The sequence below is a fragment of the Hyaena hyaena genome, unplaced genomic scaffold, assembly GCF_003009895.1.
Source record: "Hyaena hyaena isolate Hyena2069 unplaced genomic scaffold, ASM300989v1 scaffold_89, whole genome shotgun sequence".
Lineage (NCBI taxonomy): Eukaryota > Metazoa > Chordata > Mammalia > Carnivora > Hyaenidae > Hyaena > Hyaena hyaena.
Genome location: NW_024080719.1, coordinates 344,966 through 362,985, shown reverse-complemented (window position 1 = coordinate 362,985; position 18,020 = coordinate 344,966). Strand labels below are relative to the sequence as shown.

General features: G+C 35.7%; 1 protein-coding gene across 6 annotated transcripts in view; it reads left to right on the top strand.

Annotated features, from left to right (window-relative positions):
* Positions 1-18,020, top strand: part of LRBA (LPS responsive beige-like anchor protein) — a 737,219-nt gene that overhangs the window by 676,890 nt on the left and 42,309 nt on the right. For 4 of the 6 annotated variants that reach the window (XM_039234336.1, XM_039234334.1, XM_039234333.1 and 1 more), the window contains 2 exons: positions 12,004-12,093; positions 16,453-16,645. In XM_039234336.1, coding sequence (XP_039090267.1) covers positions 12,004-12,093; positions 16,453-16,645 — 283 coding nt within the window. The remainder of the gene's footprint in view (positions 1-12,003; positions 12,094-16,452; positions 16,646-18,020) is intronic. The other 2 variants (XM_039234337.1, XM_039234335.1) reach the window with 1 other exon arrangement.

The following is an 18,020-nucleotide window of genomic DNA, read 5'->3' as shown; positions in this document are numbered from 1 at the left end:
TCATCATGACATGCATATGCCCCCAGGTAACTGTGAGAAACTAGTTTACTTATAAAACTTATATGCTTTTATGAATATTTAATTAATACTAAATGATGACAAAATATTGCTAAAATGAATGGTTCCTTGAAATCAGGTAGACATAAGTTAGGGAATAAGCTCAAATAACTAAATTAACTTTGTAGCAGAATCTGGATTTCACTATTTTTGACGAGTTTATCAGCTAGAGTTGTTTCCAAATGATTAAAAAATTCTTATGGCTACTATGTTGATGGAGAAATTAAACTTCATAAAGCTGTATCAAATATGGCAGATTTTTATTTAGATTTTTATATTATTTAAGATTTTTTCAAAATAGAAGAATTTTTTGTTTTTCTTTATTTTTTTAGATATTTTTAAAAGTTTATTTATTTTGAGAGAGAAAGAGAGCACAAGCAGGAGAGGGGCAGAGAGAGTTTCTCAACCAGGTGCTACACTGTCAGTGTGGAGCCTGATGCAGGGCTCAAACTCACAAACCCCAAGATCATGACCAAAATCAAGAGTCAGACACTTAACTGACTGAGCCACCGAGGCACCCTGTTTTTCTTTATTTAAAAATGTTTTAATGTTTATTAATTTTTTAGTGTGAGAGACAGAGAGAGCGAGAGGAGGGGAGCACAGAGGGCAGGGAGAGGAGACACAGAATCCAAAGCAGGCTCCAGGCTCTGAGCTTTCAGCACAGAGCCCAACACAGAGCTCAAACTCACAAACCATGAGATCATGACCTGAGCCAAAGTCAGGCACTTAGCCAACTGAGCCACCCAGGCGCGCCCCATGTTTTCCTTTATTTTTAAAGTAATGCATGTTTTGTGTAAGATGTTAAGCAGTATAAAAGGAATAAGGTATTAATTTTTATTCTGCCAGTCCTTCCATCTACTCCCCATCAGAGATAACAGCTGATAATAGTTTGGTACATCACTCCCAGATTTTATACATATATATTCAAGTAAAGTAAAACGTTGGATTGCAAGTAACTTGTTCTGTGAATATTCCACAAGGCAAACAAACATTTCTAATAAATTTTAATTTGATAAATGAGTGATGTCTTGCAATATGAGTAGTACGTGATACTGAATGTCACATGATCACAACTGAGCCAGTGGCTCTTGAAATTCACTTTGATTTACAGGTGCTTTGGATTACAAACATGTTCCCAGAGCAAATTATGCTTAGAAACCAAGGTTTTACTGAGTATATGTATACTCACATAACACATGTAAATATATGTGTGTGTTTATATATTTTTATTTATTTTTATTTTTTACTTAAATGAAGTCATACACTATATTCTTTGGTAATTAGGTTTTTTTGTTCCAATCAGTGTATTGTAGACTATTTTCCATGTCAGGTACACTTAGTTCAACTTACTCATTTTAATGGCTGCATAGTATTCCATTATCATTGTTTAAGTAGTTTTTGCTCCTGAAGTTTTACTGTTGGAGACTATAATATTTGTTTCTACCATTTCGCATTCATCTGATTCTTTCCTTATAAAATTTTATAGAAGTAGGATCAAAAGCTTAGTCTTTAGTTGAAAACATAAAAATTTGACTCTTAACTGAATTTTTATTTTACTATATTATAATTTTCAAAATTTAAAAAAAGACTATGTTTCAAGTCCAAGTTTACAGAAAATTACTTTTGTTCAATTTAACTTATTACTTAACTATACCGTTTGGTTTCTATTTTGAATATCTATCTGGTTGAGTTTAACATATACCAGTATATCCATGACATTTTTTTTTCCCTGATAGGCTATTTATCTTTTACATTTATGCTTTACAAAGTTTGAATTCTTTTTTTTAAATTTCTATTGCACTTTGAATATTTACATTTCAATCTTAAATGATTCCTTTTAGATAATTTGAGTTAGGTTCATTATGTGATCTTTTAAAAATTTTGTGCATTTAAAAATTTTGTTTTGGGGCACCTGGGTGGCTTAGTCGGTTAAGCGTCCGACTTTCTCTTAGGTCATGATCTCGCGGTTCGTGGGTTCGAGCCCCGCGTCGGGCTCTGTGCTGACTGCCAGCTCAGGGCCTGGAGCCTGTTTCAGAGTCTGTGACTCCCTCTCTCTCTGACCCTCCCCTGCTCACACTGTCTCTCTCTCTCCTAGAAATAAATAAAACATTTAAAAAAAAATTTGTTTTGACTTCTAAAAAATAATTTTATATTTCTTTTTTTTTTTTTTTTTTACAAATAGTTTATTGTCAAATTAGTTTCCACATAACACCCAGTGCTCATCCCCACAAGTGTCCTCCTCCATGCCCATCCCTCCTCCCCCCCACATCCATCAGTCCTCAGTTTTTGTCAGCATTCAAGAGTCTCTCATGGTTTGCCTCTCTCCCTTTCCCCCACCATTTCCGCCCTTCTTCTCCCCCTTGGTCCTCTGTTAAGTTCCTCCTAATCCTCCTATACGTGCACACATATGATATTTGTCCTTCTCTGCCTGACTTATTTTGCTCAGCATAACACCCTCAAGGTCCATCCACGTTGCTACACATGGCCAGATTTCATTGTTTCTCATTGCCATGTAGTATTCCATGGTATAGATAAACCACATCTTCTTGATCCATTCATCTGTTGATGGACACTTAGGCTCTTTCCATGTTTTAGCTATTGTGGAGAGTGCTGCTATGAACATTGGGGTACATGTGCTCCTATGCCTCAGCAAAAAATAATTTTATATTTCATTTCTTAGGTTAAGAGTCTGATTTCTCCATGTTTATAAATGATGCTTTGGTTTTTTTTTAAGCAGCTAGAGATGTTATCCAAACAAAACCATATTTATTATATAGATAATTTTCTCTTTTGCAATCTTCATGTATTTCTTATCAAGTACATTTACTTGTTATGGGTCGTCTTTTGATCTTAGTAGTTCATATTATCAGGATTTTTGTCCTTTAGGTATTAAGTACAAAGTTAAACATATTATGAATAAGTGGTCATTTTATTAGTATACTTTTTAAATTTGCTGACACCAAAGCTAAACTTTTTTTTAAAGTTTTATTTATTTTGAAAGAGACACATTGGTGGATAGGGACAGAGAGAGAGGGGGAGAGAAAGAATCACAAGCAGGCGCTGTGCAGTCAGGCCAGAGACCTACCCAGGGCTCAGTCCCATAAACTGTGAGATCATGACCTGAACCAAAACCAAGGGTCAGATGCTTAACCCATGCTCCCCCACCCCCCGCAAAGCTAGGTTTTTAACTGTGGCCCCAGAGGGCATTGAGGCTGGTCATCTAGTAGTCAGTAAACATTGAGTGGACACCTGCTCCAATATCTGGCAAGTTGTCCTCAACTTAAGTTCAAGTGTGTGAAGGGCAAGAGGAAAACTGGCACAAGTAATGATAATTATATGTAATAGTAGAAATCAGTGAATGTTCTTAATGTGCTCTTTTTTAAATACTGAAAAGTGAATTCTGAAATATAAAATATAAAGTCTTATTTGGATTTTTAAACCTTTCTTACTAAACAATTACTCTAGAATCTTAAGACCACTTTGTAGAATTTCATTTTGGTAGTGACAGAAGATCTTGATATATTAATAAATATGTGTTTACTTAATGAGTTATTTTTTTCAGTTTCTAAATATATTGGGGATAAAATGCAATTTCAAAGTTGTGTTCTTAAAAGCAATAGCATACATACTGTGTTTACCTTAATCACATCCAAATGTTTAAGTTATTTCTCTTCCAAACCCATCTTAAAATAAAATTTTACAACTTTATTGTTGGTTGCTAAGTGTTATACTGATTTAACTTGTTTTCTATGTTGGATTAAAAGAACAGTTCTGAGAGACTATAATAGTCATTGTTAAATTGAAGCCAAATACCACATTGTCACTAAGCCAAGTCTACTTTTATTTACTTTTATTTCTTTTCTTTCTTTCTTCCTTTCATTCTCTCTAGTGTGCGTATCTATATTCTCTTTATATACATATTCTCTTCCACTCTAGATGCAGCTATAAAATCATGCAACTATGCAATAGTTGGCACAGAAAACAATGGAATACACAGCTTGTTGAAAATATTTTCATAATATTTCCATTTGGAAATCCATTAATAAATTCTCTAGGTAATATTTGAGATGCTTTTTATAAAATATAAATATGTGGTTTTACTGGAATGTCTCACAGTATTTGCATAGTCTTTTTTATTACTATGTATTTCAACATCTGGAATGCTGCCTGCCAAACTCAGGTTTTATTATAGAAAGTAGTAACAGGCTATTTGCAGGAATAATTGGGAATTGATGAATAAGAATGTTAAGTAATAAACTAAGCTTTTTAGTAGAAATGTTTAATAGAATGTTTTATTCAATGCAGGGCTGCTTTGTAATGGTGGTAGAAGTATATCTTGGTATCTTGGCTGCATCCCTGTTGAATTATATTGACTTGAATGGCCATTCATTCTTTCAGTAAATATTTTTTGAGCACCTACTGTGTGCCAAGCCCCTTGAAGTGAAAAATATTTGACAGTCTCTGATCTCAAGGAGACTTATAGCCTAGTCAATAAGGTAGAAGTTATTAGCAAATAATTAGAATATTGGATAAGTAAGTAGTAGGGATCAGTGTGCATTGCTCTAAGAGCAGCAGAGTAGGACAGCAACAGTCTGGATGAAATAAAAAACAAGATTTTCCAGAAGACAAAGATGCCTGAGCTAAGAATGAGAAGGAGGCAGCCACACAAAGAAAATAAAATAGAAAAAAAATTGGAAAAGTAAACAATCTATACAAAGGCAGTACAACACATTGCATCTCACATTATATAATATGAGGTGAACAATGGCAGAGGATGATATTAGAAGTATAGGCAAGGGCTATGTTATTATTACTCTTAATTATGACTAGTTGGTAACATTTATGAAATGCTTACTTAGCCTCAACCAGCACTGTGTTAAGTCATATACTTACATATATATATATATTTGATATATAGTATATATCAAACACTTATTGCTCATTTGCTTTGTGTCAAGAATTGTTTCAAGTTTTTTATATTAGCTCATTTAATCTTCATAAAAAAACAATAAAATATCCAATTTATTATCACCATTTTTAGAGGAGGAAATGTAGTCACAGAAAGCTAAGTAACTTGCCCAAAGTCACTCAGCTAAAATGTGATAAAGCTAAGATTTTGAATTAAGCAGTCTAATTTCAGTGTCTACATACTTAACCCCATGAATGGTGCAATCCCATGGAAAGGAATTTGGATGGAAGGATTTTACCTAGAGAAGTTATATAATCAAATTTGCAACTTCAGGATTGAACATCTCTTGCCAGCCCAAGAATATGTTCACTCCTCCTAAGAAAGATGAAGCCCTCTGGCTAATGTTTTCAATATTTTGGTCATTGTAGGATACTTTTTCTTCAGTGTAGTTTTACAGTTGAGGTGATAAAACTGCTTAAAAGCAGGAACCCTCTTGTTTTTCAGCGAATCTTTCTAGCACATTGCCTAAGCAGAACCCTCTGTAAGATAGCCTAAGGCCAAATGTGTTAATAATTATTGAAATTGACTAATGAGTACCTGGGGATTCATTATCTTATTCCATAGTAGAAATTTAACATAATAAACAAATTTTATCACCTGGAACCAAAACTATCTAGATGAAGGAAAGTTCATTCAAAACAGTTGAGGCATTTGGTAGAGTTATTAAGCTACTCTATTACCAATCTATTTTCCTGAATCTTCTACCTGTATGTTTCCTAGAATTTCAAACCTCAGTTGTGCCTCTATATTTTCTGTTGCATTATACAAAAAGCTGAAGGGAAAAGTGAAGAAAAAGTGATAAATAAAATTACTTTGAAGGGGTTTTTCAAAAAAAAAATTTTAATGTTTATTTATTTTTGAGAGAGAGAGAGAGGGTGCAAGCAGGGGAGAGACAGAAAGAAAGACACACAGAATCTGAAGCAGGCTCCAGGTTCCTAGCTCTCAGCACAGAGCCCAAAGCAGGGCTCAAAATCACCAACCACGAGATCATGACCTGAGCCGAAATCAGGCACTTAGGCGCCCCATGAGGGGCTTTTTCAAATCACACATATTCCCCCAGAATTTCTCACATGGCCCTTAAGAATCACTGTATAGTGAAACACGGAAGTGTTGTCACATTCCCCAGCTGTGTTAGGGTGAAGAAATGAGAATTATTGCCTTCATTGGCATCTTTCAGATACTCCCTGAAAGACTCTTTTGTCTCTTACTAATAGCAGTTAGCAGACTTCCCTTATACTCCCCAATCTCCTCCTTGCCCACATTGGCCTTGTCAAGAACTGTGCTCATGTCTCAAGCTTGGCTTTGTCCCCAATGCAAACCTAGATGAGGCATAAGGATCTGGGTGATCTGGCTATGTATAATAGGCACTTGGTACACTTTTTTGGTGTGTGAATACTATGTGCAAGATGTTTTACCAGTTGCACACCACTAAAATATATGACATTCTCATCCTTTATGGTATAGTTGAAGAGACAGACTAGTAATCTATGAGAAGTTACAAAACATGACAAGGAAGCTTGAATCAAGTGTGTAATCAATCAGCAAAATGAACAGGCTGTAAGATTTGAGAAGTAGTACACCAAATAGGTAGAACTCAAGCAGGGTTTTCTAGAGAGGGTGGGACTCAGAAAATTGAAGATGAGGGTGACCATTCTAGAAATGGGCAGTCACATGAGAGGAGATGTAGGGGAGACAGAGCTGGTTATATTTGTGTAAGAAAAGAAGCATAACTGAACACTGTATGAGGGAATTGGATGAGGTAATAAAAGTTAAGAGATGCAGTAAGACCTTTATTGCTTGCCATTAGGCCTTTATCTTTTAATTACTGGGGATTAATCAAAGACATTTGATCAAGAGAATATTGCATAAAGGAGAGTTTGGGGAAACTTAATTCTGCAGGATATGTTGAAGGAAGAAACTAAAGAGACTATTGCAATCCTCAATACCTGAAATTATAAGGGGTTTGGATTCATAAAGAAGTGATGGATATGAGAGACTTTATAAAGTGAGTGATTGGATCTGATAACTGATTATATATGAAGGGAGGAGGTAAAATTTTAAAATACAAGTAAGAACCTGAGCATGAAAGAAAATCAAAATAGAAGTCTAACCCTAAAGAATGCTAGAATAAAATTATTTTTTTCCAGACTTTAGATATGTTAATTTTAGGTGTGCTGAGACATACCATATACACAGTATACATAGATGGTGATTAGGCAGGAATGTAAATGGACACTTCATAGAAATCAATAATCCTCTGGTTTTAGATTTGAAAACCTTTCTCATAGAAGAAACATTTGTAGTCGTGACAGCAGAAAAAATTTATAGGGCAGAAAGTGTAGATTGATAAAATCACGATGCTAGGAGAGAACTTGCAGGGATGAGTTCATTTATTGATGAGAAAGAATAGAAGTCAGCAAAATACAGAGAATAAAGGTTAAAGAACCAGGCTGAGATAAAGCCATGAAAGCCACAGAAAAGAGAATGTGAAGAAACTAGGATGTGATCAACAGTGTAGACTGCTACAGAGATCAGGGTGAATAAAAAATGGTAGGTGAGTTGTAGAAATAATGAAAAGAACCCAGAACTGTCAGTTGATGATATAAAGTGTAACTACAAGAATTTGAGATTATAGAGGCAGCTGGCTGGCTCAGTCGGTAAAGTGTGCTACTCTTGATCTCAGAGTTATGAGTTCAAACCCCAAGTTGGGCTTGGAGCCACCTAAAATGAAATAAAAGGACTTTGAGATTATAATCATTACTTTACAATCTTATTGCATAATTTTCACACTTGAAAAAGCCCTTGTATCATATTTTTATCACCAAGAACTCAAAGGTTAGTCCAGAGTTAAAGTATTTGTATCTAAGAATTCTGTAGTCTTTTTAGATGTTGGGAGTACTTGGAAAGAAAATAATTATTTAACTTGTGTGGGATCATACAGTTTTTATTCTGTCATTGAGAGAGAATAATCAGATCACTATATACATGACTTGAAAAAAACCTTTTCCTTAAAGAGGTCGCTAATGTGCAAATTCTACTAAAATTTTAAGACTTTAAAAACTGTTAAAAAAAGAACATTGGTATTTTTGAAAGTTGTCTTACCATCATATCCTTTTTATTTCAAAACAATGTAAAATGCAAAATAAGATATGTATTGCCAAGACCTGTTACATTAAATTTATATCTATAATTAAGATTTATATGCAGTAATGTCATTATTCTTATTTTCTCTGTAGTAGTTAATGTTCTTGACCATTCTGTGTTTGGAAATCTCACCTTACAGCTTCCATATCACCCGATCCTGCTCCCCCATTCCTAGCTCTTCCTCCTCTGTTTTCTTTATTCATTTTTGTATGATACCCTAAATATGACTCTTTCCCAAGGGTCAGCTCTAGGTCCTTTTGTGTGTATTTTCTTTCATGTATTTTCTTCCTGGAGTTTAACCAGTGAGTTTCATACTGTGTGCCAGAGCACTAAGATTTCTCAGAATTATCTCAGGAGCTGCAAAGGAAGCTTATTAAGGATGGCTTCATCCACCTTTAAAGTAGATAGCCCTACATCTATATTTTTGACATACTGCATTGAAAAAGGAAGCCATTTCTGCTGCTTAAAAATACAAATATACAGAGAGAGAGAAAGGTCTATAACCACTGACTTACACTTCTCTTTTATTAATTACAACTAAATCAATACTCATCTTTCACTTCAGAGCCAGTATTAGGCTTTCTTTTGCTCATTGGATATCTCAACATGGGTGGATGACTCACTATCTCTTCAGATTCCACATGTTACATAAAATATAATTTTTCACGGCAAATTCTGTTAGTTCTCCTAACAGAAACTTCTATTTCCATTCATTGCTTTACTACTCTTGAAAGTATGCCAGTTCAAAGAAAAAAATTAGCCTGTTTTTTCTCTTTTCTTCATTGGTCAAAGTCCTCTTCTTTAAGACCTGTTGATTTTTACTTAGTCCCTGGTTCACATATTTATCTCTTCTTTCAAATACCACGACTTCCATAAAGACTGAAGTATATATATAAACCCTTTTGTTTTGGACTGGTCTCTGAACCTCCAAAGAGATATTTTTGTCTCTGGGTACTTAGCCATGCAGTATATTTTGAAATCTTGAGCCAGACTCCAGTTTCCTAACACTAATGTGTTTATCACTATCATTATTTATTCCTGAAACATTTCTTCCTTTCCTTCCCTATTTTAGCTATGATAGATGGGGATCATGCTGAGTCCCAAGCCTAAAAATGCAGTATTTTATTTAGTGTTTTGTATGTGCTAAGTACTGTACTAAATACTTTGTAAGTATTATTTAATTTTACAAATGATTCTGTGAACTAGGCATTATTAGTGTCTCTACTTTGTAGATGAGGAACAGAGATTAAGCTAAATCACACAGCAAATAAATGACAAAGTCCAGATTAACACCCTGGATTAACACGCCTTGGCCATCTGATAACACAGGCCAAGTATGGAAGTTGTCTCTTCCTTCCTCTCCTCCATTTAAATAGGGGTAAATACATGAGGGCTGTTGGGCATGGACCACCAAAAACAGCAGTCAAGGGCAATGACACTGGTTTTGCCAATTCTTCTTAAAAGAAATGTAAGATTTACATTCATATTTGTCCATAAATCCATGTATCATAAAATAGCAGTGCTCCCACCTCTTTCTCTGTGGCTACCTCTGGACTTCAAGTTCTCCCACTGTGTGATACTTTTTCTTCTTCAAGATTGTCCTGATGTTGATCATAAATTGATTTCACCTCATCACAAAACATTTTAGAAGTTCTGAAATGATCCTAGGCTCTATTCTTTGCTCCCTCTTGGCTCCTTTTCTCGTTTCTGAAGTCTAGGGCCAGTCTTATGTTCCGCTATGTAAAATCAAACTTGGCCTAGCTGTGCTACTCTACTAATTGTGTCTGAACATACTTTGTGATGATGATGATGATGATGATGATGATAGAGATAACTTATTAATACATTCATTAGATTGTAGGATCCTGCTTTTTGGTGCTCAGTCTTTTTGAACCCCCGGCCTTGGTATAGTACCTAACAGATAAGAAGGAAGAATAGCTTAATGACTCAGAGTATTAGCTCTAGAATCATGCTGCTTAGGTATAAATTTTGAGCCTGTCATTTATATGACCTTGGGCAAAATATCTAAGTTCTTTGTGCATTATTTTCTTTATAGATAAAGATAGATAAAATAAAGGACTCATGTCATAGAGTTTAAAGATTAGCTGATGTAAGATAGTAAGCCCTTAGAAAAGTTCCTGGTAAATAGTAAGTACTATATAAATTTGTTATTATCAACCCTTAATATTTGTTGACTGCATACTGAGGGTCTAATCTATACCAAGCACTTTGCTATGGTTTTTACATAAATATAATTTAATTCTTAATAATAGCATGATGAGGTGGATGCTATTATTGTCTACATTTTATAGGAAAGAAAACTGAAACTTAGAAGGGTTATTAAATACCTAGATCACAGAGCTTATAAGAGGTATGCCTTCAGGATTTAAACGTAGTCTGTTTAATTTCAAAACCCATCTTCCACCATACCACTCAGCTTTCACAGAGGTATTTTCCAATCTTTTCTGCCTAAGCAAGTGATTGAGCAGTCCTTGAACTCATTGAAACTGCTGTTTAATCTTCTGAGTATATTTTCCCTGCTTCCTATATTGTGAATACATTCAAGGACAGAAACATTGAGACATAATCCTGCTATGTACATAGTTGACGATTGTTGACTGCATAAATGAATGAATTGCTGTCATTGTTTCCTACAAGGTTCATTGTAAAGGACTATTACTAGTATCCTCAACAAATAAAAAAAGGAAATTAATCCTGGATAATGATTATATTTACTTGTTAATGAAATATTAATTGCCTATAGTCCTGCAAAGCATATAAAAATTAAGGTTCTGTTTTCTTAGGGATTGAAAAAAATAACATGATGAACATATATTCTCTTATGAATTTGAGAGGTTTTCCTCACTCATTTAACCTGGAAGTTCAGAATACTGACTATTGTGGTGTTGAAACAGTCATTGTATACTTTGTTTCCTTCTCTCTTCTCACACGTACTGTATAATTTATTCATTCACCCAATTTAGGGATCTAACAGTAAAGAAGATAGATCAGATCCTTGCTCTCACAGATCTTGTATTTTAGTGGAAGAGACAGGCATAAACAAGTAAACAAATAAAATAATTAGATATAGTGATAGCATCTGGCATTTAGTAGTTTTCTATGATTAAGGAGTTGTTGATGATTGGGAAGTGTGCTAGGTATTCAGGAAGTTCCACGGTAAGGGAGTGCCTTGCAAAGGGCGCATGTACACATCTTTCGGAAAGGGTATGCACATGTTTCTTATGTTTAGTTAGTCCCTATTTTAACTGTTTCATGCTTGGATGCAACATATGGCTTTTACTTTGTTGTTTAGCCACCGAAGTTCAAAGAGACTGTCAACAATAATGCTCTTCCAGTGGCAAAAATAATAGCATCAAGCCATTTCACAGGTGCTATCTTTCTTTTTCCCTCCTTTCTACTTCCCACGATGAAATGGGGCCTAGAATCAAAGCAGCAATAGGTTTTTCTCTATACCTGTAAAAGATTAGCTTTAGTCATCAGAGATGATGCAAGCAGGAGAAAAAAAAATGCACAAAAACAGAGGTGAAGCCAAAAAGGACAATTTCTGATTGTAATAGCTGGTTTCTGTTTCATATCACTGAGCAAGATGAGAAGGTTTTGCAGGGTTTTATAGGAACAGCTTACACAGTACTAAAGGATGACCTCACCCCCAGTGCCCTTGCCAGGTGCTTAGACCCACTGTGAAAACACAGAGTTGATTTTCAACATGAAACAAGCCAGAAGTATGGAATGACATTTTCAGGTGACACTTGTGGTTCTACTGCCTATAATTAGTACCTCTTAACCCTCTAACTTGCCCGTGCCTTTTTCAGGCTGTTGAAGCTCAAATCCGAAGTTTTGGACAGACACCTTCTCAACTACTCATAGAGCCCCATCCTCCCAGAGGTTCTGCGATGCAAGTGGTAAGTGCTGCTTACACTCTTCTCATTTCTTGCCTCTGAGAGCATGCTTGACATTCATAACAGTGTTTTCTTATACTTGAGATTCCCTACCACATCTGAGCCTGTTCTTTTTATGTGATGCCAATCTACTAACAACCAGCAAATATTAGTACATGCTGTCCTGGAGTCTTTGGGAACATAAACATTGCTCCAGTGCTCTCCTGTCTCATCAGTTCATCTTTTGCATTGTAGACTTAAAAAGCCTTATAATTGTCACATGTCCTCACTGCAGGATAATGGCTCCAGACATAGAAGCAATGAGTTTTCTGATTTGATCCTATGAGTTTCTAGATTAGTTTTCCTATTGTGTTTGTTCTTTAACATCCCAATATGTTTTTCAGTTGGGAATTTTAAAACTCATCCTAGTACTTAGGATATTGTTACTACGGTTAACAGACCGCAGAGAGAAGGAAAGGTGGTTTGATATACCATTACCACCCAAAGCTTAATGCAGTGATTTACATTTCTCATGATTCTGAGGGTTAGGCGAGCACTTCTGCTTTTCTCACCTTGGCTCCCTTACACTGCTGCAGGGTGGGCTGAGGTGCCCAGACCTCTCTTTCCATGTGGTCTTTCATCATCAAGGAAGTTGGCCCAGGCCACTTGCATAGTAGGAACAGTGTTGTAAGAGAACACTTCTGCAGGACTTCTTGAAGCTTGCTTTCACACATCATTTACACCACACTTTATTGGTCCAGCCCAGAATCCGGAGCTGGAGATGGTAGAATTTTGACCAATACTCAGAAGGAGACAGTAGCAGCAAAGAGAGCAAGAGATAGAGATGTGGCCCTTTCACCTCTGCCTCCCTGATTTTTTTGTTTTGATTTGTTGTTTTGTTGGGATTTTTTTTCATTTTTTCTTTTTCTTCCCATCTCACCATCTTCTTTGTGTCTTTTTCCTTTTCACCCTTTGTCATCTTCTTTCTCCTTCCAAACATTTCTTCCCTTCTTTCTCCAGCTATATGAATTAGCCATCACAATAAACTACAACCATTTTAAGAATTAACTTGCATCATGGGCGCCTGGGTGGCTCAGTCAGTTAGGCATCGACTTTTGGTGTTGGCTCAGGTCATGATCTCGCGGTTCATGAGTTCGAACCCTGCATCGGTCTCTGTGCCTGTAGTATAGAGCCTGCTTGGGATTCTTTCTCTCCCCTCTCTCTCTGCCCCTACCCCGCTTGCCCTCTCTTTCATAAAAATTAAGTAAACTTTAAAAAAAATTTAAAAATTATTTGCATCACATTTTCCCCTAAGTGTTTTTAATTAGGTGAAATCAGATTTAAATGAACATAAAAGATAAAAGGGTAACCAGTGAGCAAAAGAATATACAAAAAGCAAGCATTTAGCAAGAACAGTAGAAGGTAATGCCATAAAATAGTAAGAATGATTTGTGTTTGTGGTTTAGAATTAGTTGTAGTAATAGCTTGTCAGTAAGACTCAGGCTGTCATGATGGAAACACAGAGTCACTGCTCCGGTGACTTTCTACCTGGGTCGCTGCACAGACTTGCTCACGGGGGCAAGGAGAGAGCTCCTACTTCCAAGCCTCTCTCACGTGGCAAAAGGATTCACTGGGGCAGACCAGCTTTCTAGGGTCGGAAGGAACATGCCCATATAGGATTGGGTGTAGGCTTTCCCATTATCTGAATCCTCTGAATTGAATCCCTGAACTCCTTTTCAAACTTGTGCAAATTGTGTTTTTCATCTTATACATGTGTGGGTAGGAAAGAAAGGTGTGTTGGAAAGAAACCAGAGTTGTCTACAAGTGTATACTTAATCTGGGAAATCTGAATGAAATTTGGTCAGCAGTTTCCTACTTCCACCTCAAACTTGACTCCCGGAGGCACCCAGGATTAGATGAAGGTGTGTTTCTCTGATTCCTGTTTTACCAGCTGTCCTCATCTATGGCTGTTGTGATCACAGCAGAATAGCCCAGTATGCTGGAATGTGCTTTCTCTTATTCCTAGTCCTCATTCCATACTTGCCAGCCAAGGATATGATGGAACTTCCAAGAGATTCCTCCTTGCCTGCACTGGGAGCAGTAGTCAAGATGGAGTATGTAGAACAGACTAGAAGGGCAGCTTGTTGTACGAATGAAGTTCACTGCTCTGGATATGGTGTCTGTGGCTTTCTGTGGAAAGTAGCTTCTCTTTGCCATGTGGCTAAGAGTTGGCCCACTGGAGTCACTATATAAACAAGACCCTCTCCCTATACATTAGAGACTTTTCTATGTTTTTTTAGGGCATAAACAGTGGAATTATTCAATTTCAGTTTAATTGTATTTACAATATGAACTGTTAAGCCCAAAAATAAGGGTCAACTTCCTTTCAGTGAGACTTTATGATGTATGTTATATATACCCTGACTTTCTCAGAGTTTATAAATTAACTTTAGTAAATATTATTTTTAAGAAAACTACCTAACTGAAAAATAAGGCTTAGTACTCTGAAATGATGTTCATTTCCTTTTCCCAGACTTCTTTAAAACTAGCGTGTAGGGTGGTGTGTTTGTTGTTGCTTCTTTTTTCTCATTTTTACCCAATTTCACAGAGTTCCTTAGAAACCGTATAAACAGTTCTTTGTGTGACAAAAAATACTAATTGATACAGAGGTTTTAAAAATCAGAGGCCCAAATGTTTATTGTTTTTACTGCCATTCATGAGCCCCCACCATCAACTGTCAATGCACCCCACCACACACACGCACACGCACCCGAATACAGCAGAAATTAAAGCCACTTCGTGCTGCGTTAAGTGCATGAGCCATAATATACACCAGGTGTAGTAATTAGCAGGCACACGAAGGCTGCCTATTTGTCTGGTTTTGCTGCTGTTGCTGTATCCCCCTGTGTTTTCACACCATCAGATAGTTGGATTTAATTGAGGCCACATCAGATGAGGCATTACTGACACCTTTAATTGAATGAGCATCCAGGGAGGATTAACTCATAATATTGATTGGCTTTTAGCCACTTGCTCAGAAGGGTGTCTGGGTAGCTTATTAGTTGCCTTTATTTACACCTTTATGCAAAGAGTGCAAATAGGAATTCTTAGTGCAATATGTTTTTCTAAGTACTCTTAATAACTTTTTTAAAAGGACTGATAATAAAAATGCAAATGTATTTAATTTTTTATTAGCAGTTCTGAATAAATATGTTAAATATATGTGCCTACACATTTACATATACCTGGTGTTTTGAAATATGGCAGTAGGAAAGCAGCCAGAAGCCCTTCATCAAAGTGTTTCAATTGTGAATGATACTAATCAGCTATTAGAAAATAGACACGGTAGAAGAGGGTTGCTGAAAATGTACAGGGCAATTACTATGTGATAGCATACCACCACAACATATAAATAAAGTCAGTAAATCAGAGTGCTGTTATATGTGTCTTGGATTATGACATATGAGTTGTAGGAATGTTCTAAATCCTTAGTAGTCTTCAAGATTTATTTTGTTGCTAGTTATTAGAACAGACAGTGATTTTTGTTTAACATTTTCAATTTCTGCTTTGGAAAGGAGAAATCAGAAGTCTTGAGCTTTAGTTTTTTGGTTTTTGGTTTTTGGTTTTTTTCACCAAGGGAGAGGAGAGGCATCTAGGTATTTCTCTTTATCCTTAGTGATAGCAGAAAACAGTAGCATTTCCATTATAATGGGGCAGTGTTTATGACTTGGTACACTATATAAATATATTGTTTTTACAAGTGCATTTAATTATGCATTGCTTTGAAACACCTTTATAATTAAGTTTGTATATTACATTCATAAGTTATTTCTCTAGTGTAATAATAAATATATGCTGTATAACTGTTGTTTATAAATAGATGTTTTAATTATGTCTTTATTTACTTGTCAAAATCTTCATGCTAACTCAACGCGACTTTTGATAATCTTTGGAAATTACCTTGCCTCGCTTTTGTACCTATTGGCTGTATTCATTCTTTTTTTTTTTGTACTTGACACATAATAGCAATTGAAATGCTTTAATGCAACCCCCCATACTTTGCCTATTTAGAATCTAAATCAAATCATTTCTTTAGTTCTTCATGGGAGTAGGGTAGGGAAGGGAACTAATAAAATTTATGGATTTTTAAAATGTTTCTGTTAAGGTATTCTACCTCAGTCACCAAAACATTCAAATAATGACATACATGAAAAACAAGCCAATCTTAACTGATGTTTCTATAAACCTCTGCTCACCACGCTCTCAGCTGCAACTTGTGTTAACATGGTCTTTCCTCTTCTTTTCCTGCACCCTCTCTTCTTTCTTGTCTTTCTTTGTCTTTTCCTTCTTGTATATTTGGGTCTTGTCATGCCCACTCAACAGTATCTCCTCCTGCAGAGTCCATTGATGTTCACAGACCAAGCCCAGCAGGATGTTATCATGGTCCTAAAGTTTCCCTCCAACTCCCCTGTCACTCATGTGGCAGCTAACACCCAGCCTGGTTTGGCGACTCCTGCTGTGATCACAGTCACTGCTAACAGGCTATTTGCAGTGAACAAGTGGCACAACCTTCCTGGTAAGTAAGCTGCACACTGTCTAAAGATACTGTAATATACACTTAAATATCTCAAACTTTGAGCTTTTCAATTTCCAAGCATTAGTCTGAATCAAAATATTTAATAATTTCAAAGGCTTAAAGAATCCCCTCTGTGGTATACAATACAAATGTTAAACCATCACCTATTCTTTGGCATGTGGTGGTTTGTCTATTCCTTGTAGATAAATATTATTTCCAATTTCTTAATATAATAATAGTCTATATTGTGTCCATAAATACTTTATATTTATTTATCAGATGTTCTTTTTATTCATTTACTCGATAAACACTTTTGATTGTCTACTTATAACATCATAGAATTTGTCATGGGTGATAGAATAAAGAACACTTAAGTTACACAGCCAAAATACTACAAACCCATAAACATTCCATTTTTCCATTAAATGTTGAATAGGTAGGGTAACTAATAGCAAGATACTAAAATAACCTTTAAAATCATAAACCAATGGTTTAAGGAGACCTGGGAGTTCATCTAATCCAGCACCATGTTTTACCAATGAAGATGGTGAGCCCCAGGGAGCTTGCCTTATTCAGTATCACATATGGCCAGTCAGTGGCAGAGCCATGTTTGAACCCAAGATTTCTGACTCAAATTTTATGATCACCCCTCTATGATTTATTACCTCTCATTAGAACAGGAATGTTGGGATCTGGATTTTGCACTGTGCTTTTTGGCAACTAGTTAGAAATTCTAATTTTAAGAAGGAAAATCTTTTAAAGTCCTGAAAATTATATGCTTTTTTCCAAGCTATTGTTTTAGGTGGGAAAATGTAAAAGATAGATTTCAGTAGTCTGTTGTCATTAAATCTGTAAAATGTGCATAAAGTACTGCTCATTATAAGACCTCAACTGGTTGCAAAAATATAAGTTCTTGAATAGGGCCTCTTGCCAAATTAAATGCAAAAACTTTTAGAATTGAACAGAATTGAATTGACACTCAAACAAAAACTTGGTGTACTGACTATGCTCAATAAGGTACTTACCATGAAGAATCTGTGGTTGGTATCAAATTTATTAAATATAGCCATTGCCTGGCTATTAGAAAGTAAATGAATACCAGTATTTGATTAGAGAATAGATTTCAGGAAAAGTAGAGAAGGTAAAAATCGAGGTGTATATAATAGTCTCTATTATTAGGTCCTTTTATTCCTTTTTGTTCAGGTGAACTTTCAGTGCTAAATGTGTATGCAGATAGCATACTTGTATTTTGGGACAAAAGATTATAATTTAACAAATGTGATTTTTGGATTCTCTAAATAGCACTTGTTAGAGGGAAAACATGCTGGTGGTGGGTTCCATCAGCTACACTAGAGGATTACCTACACTGGGTGCA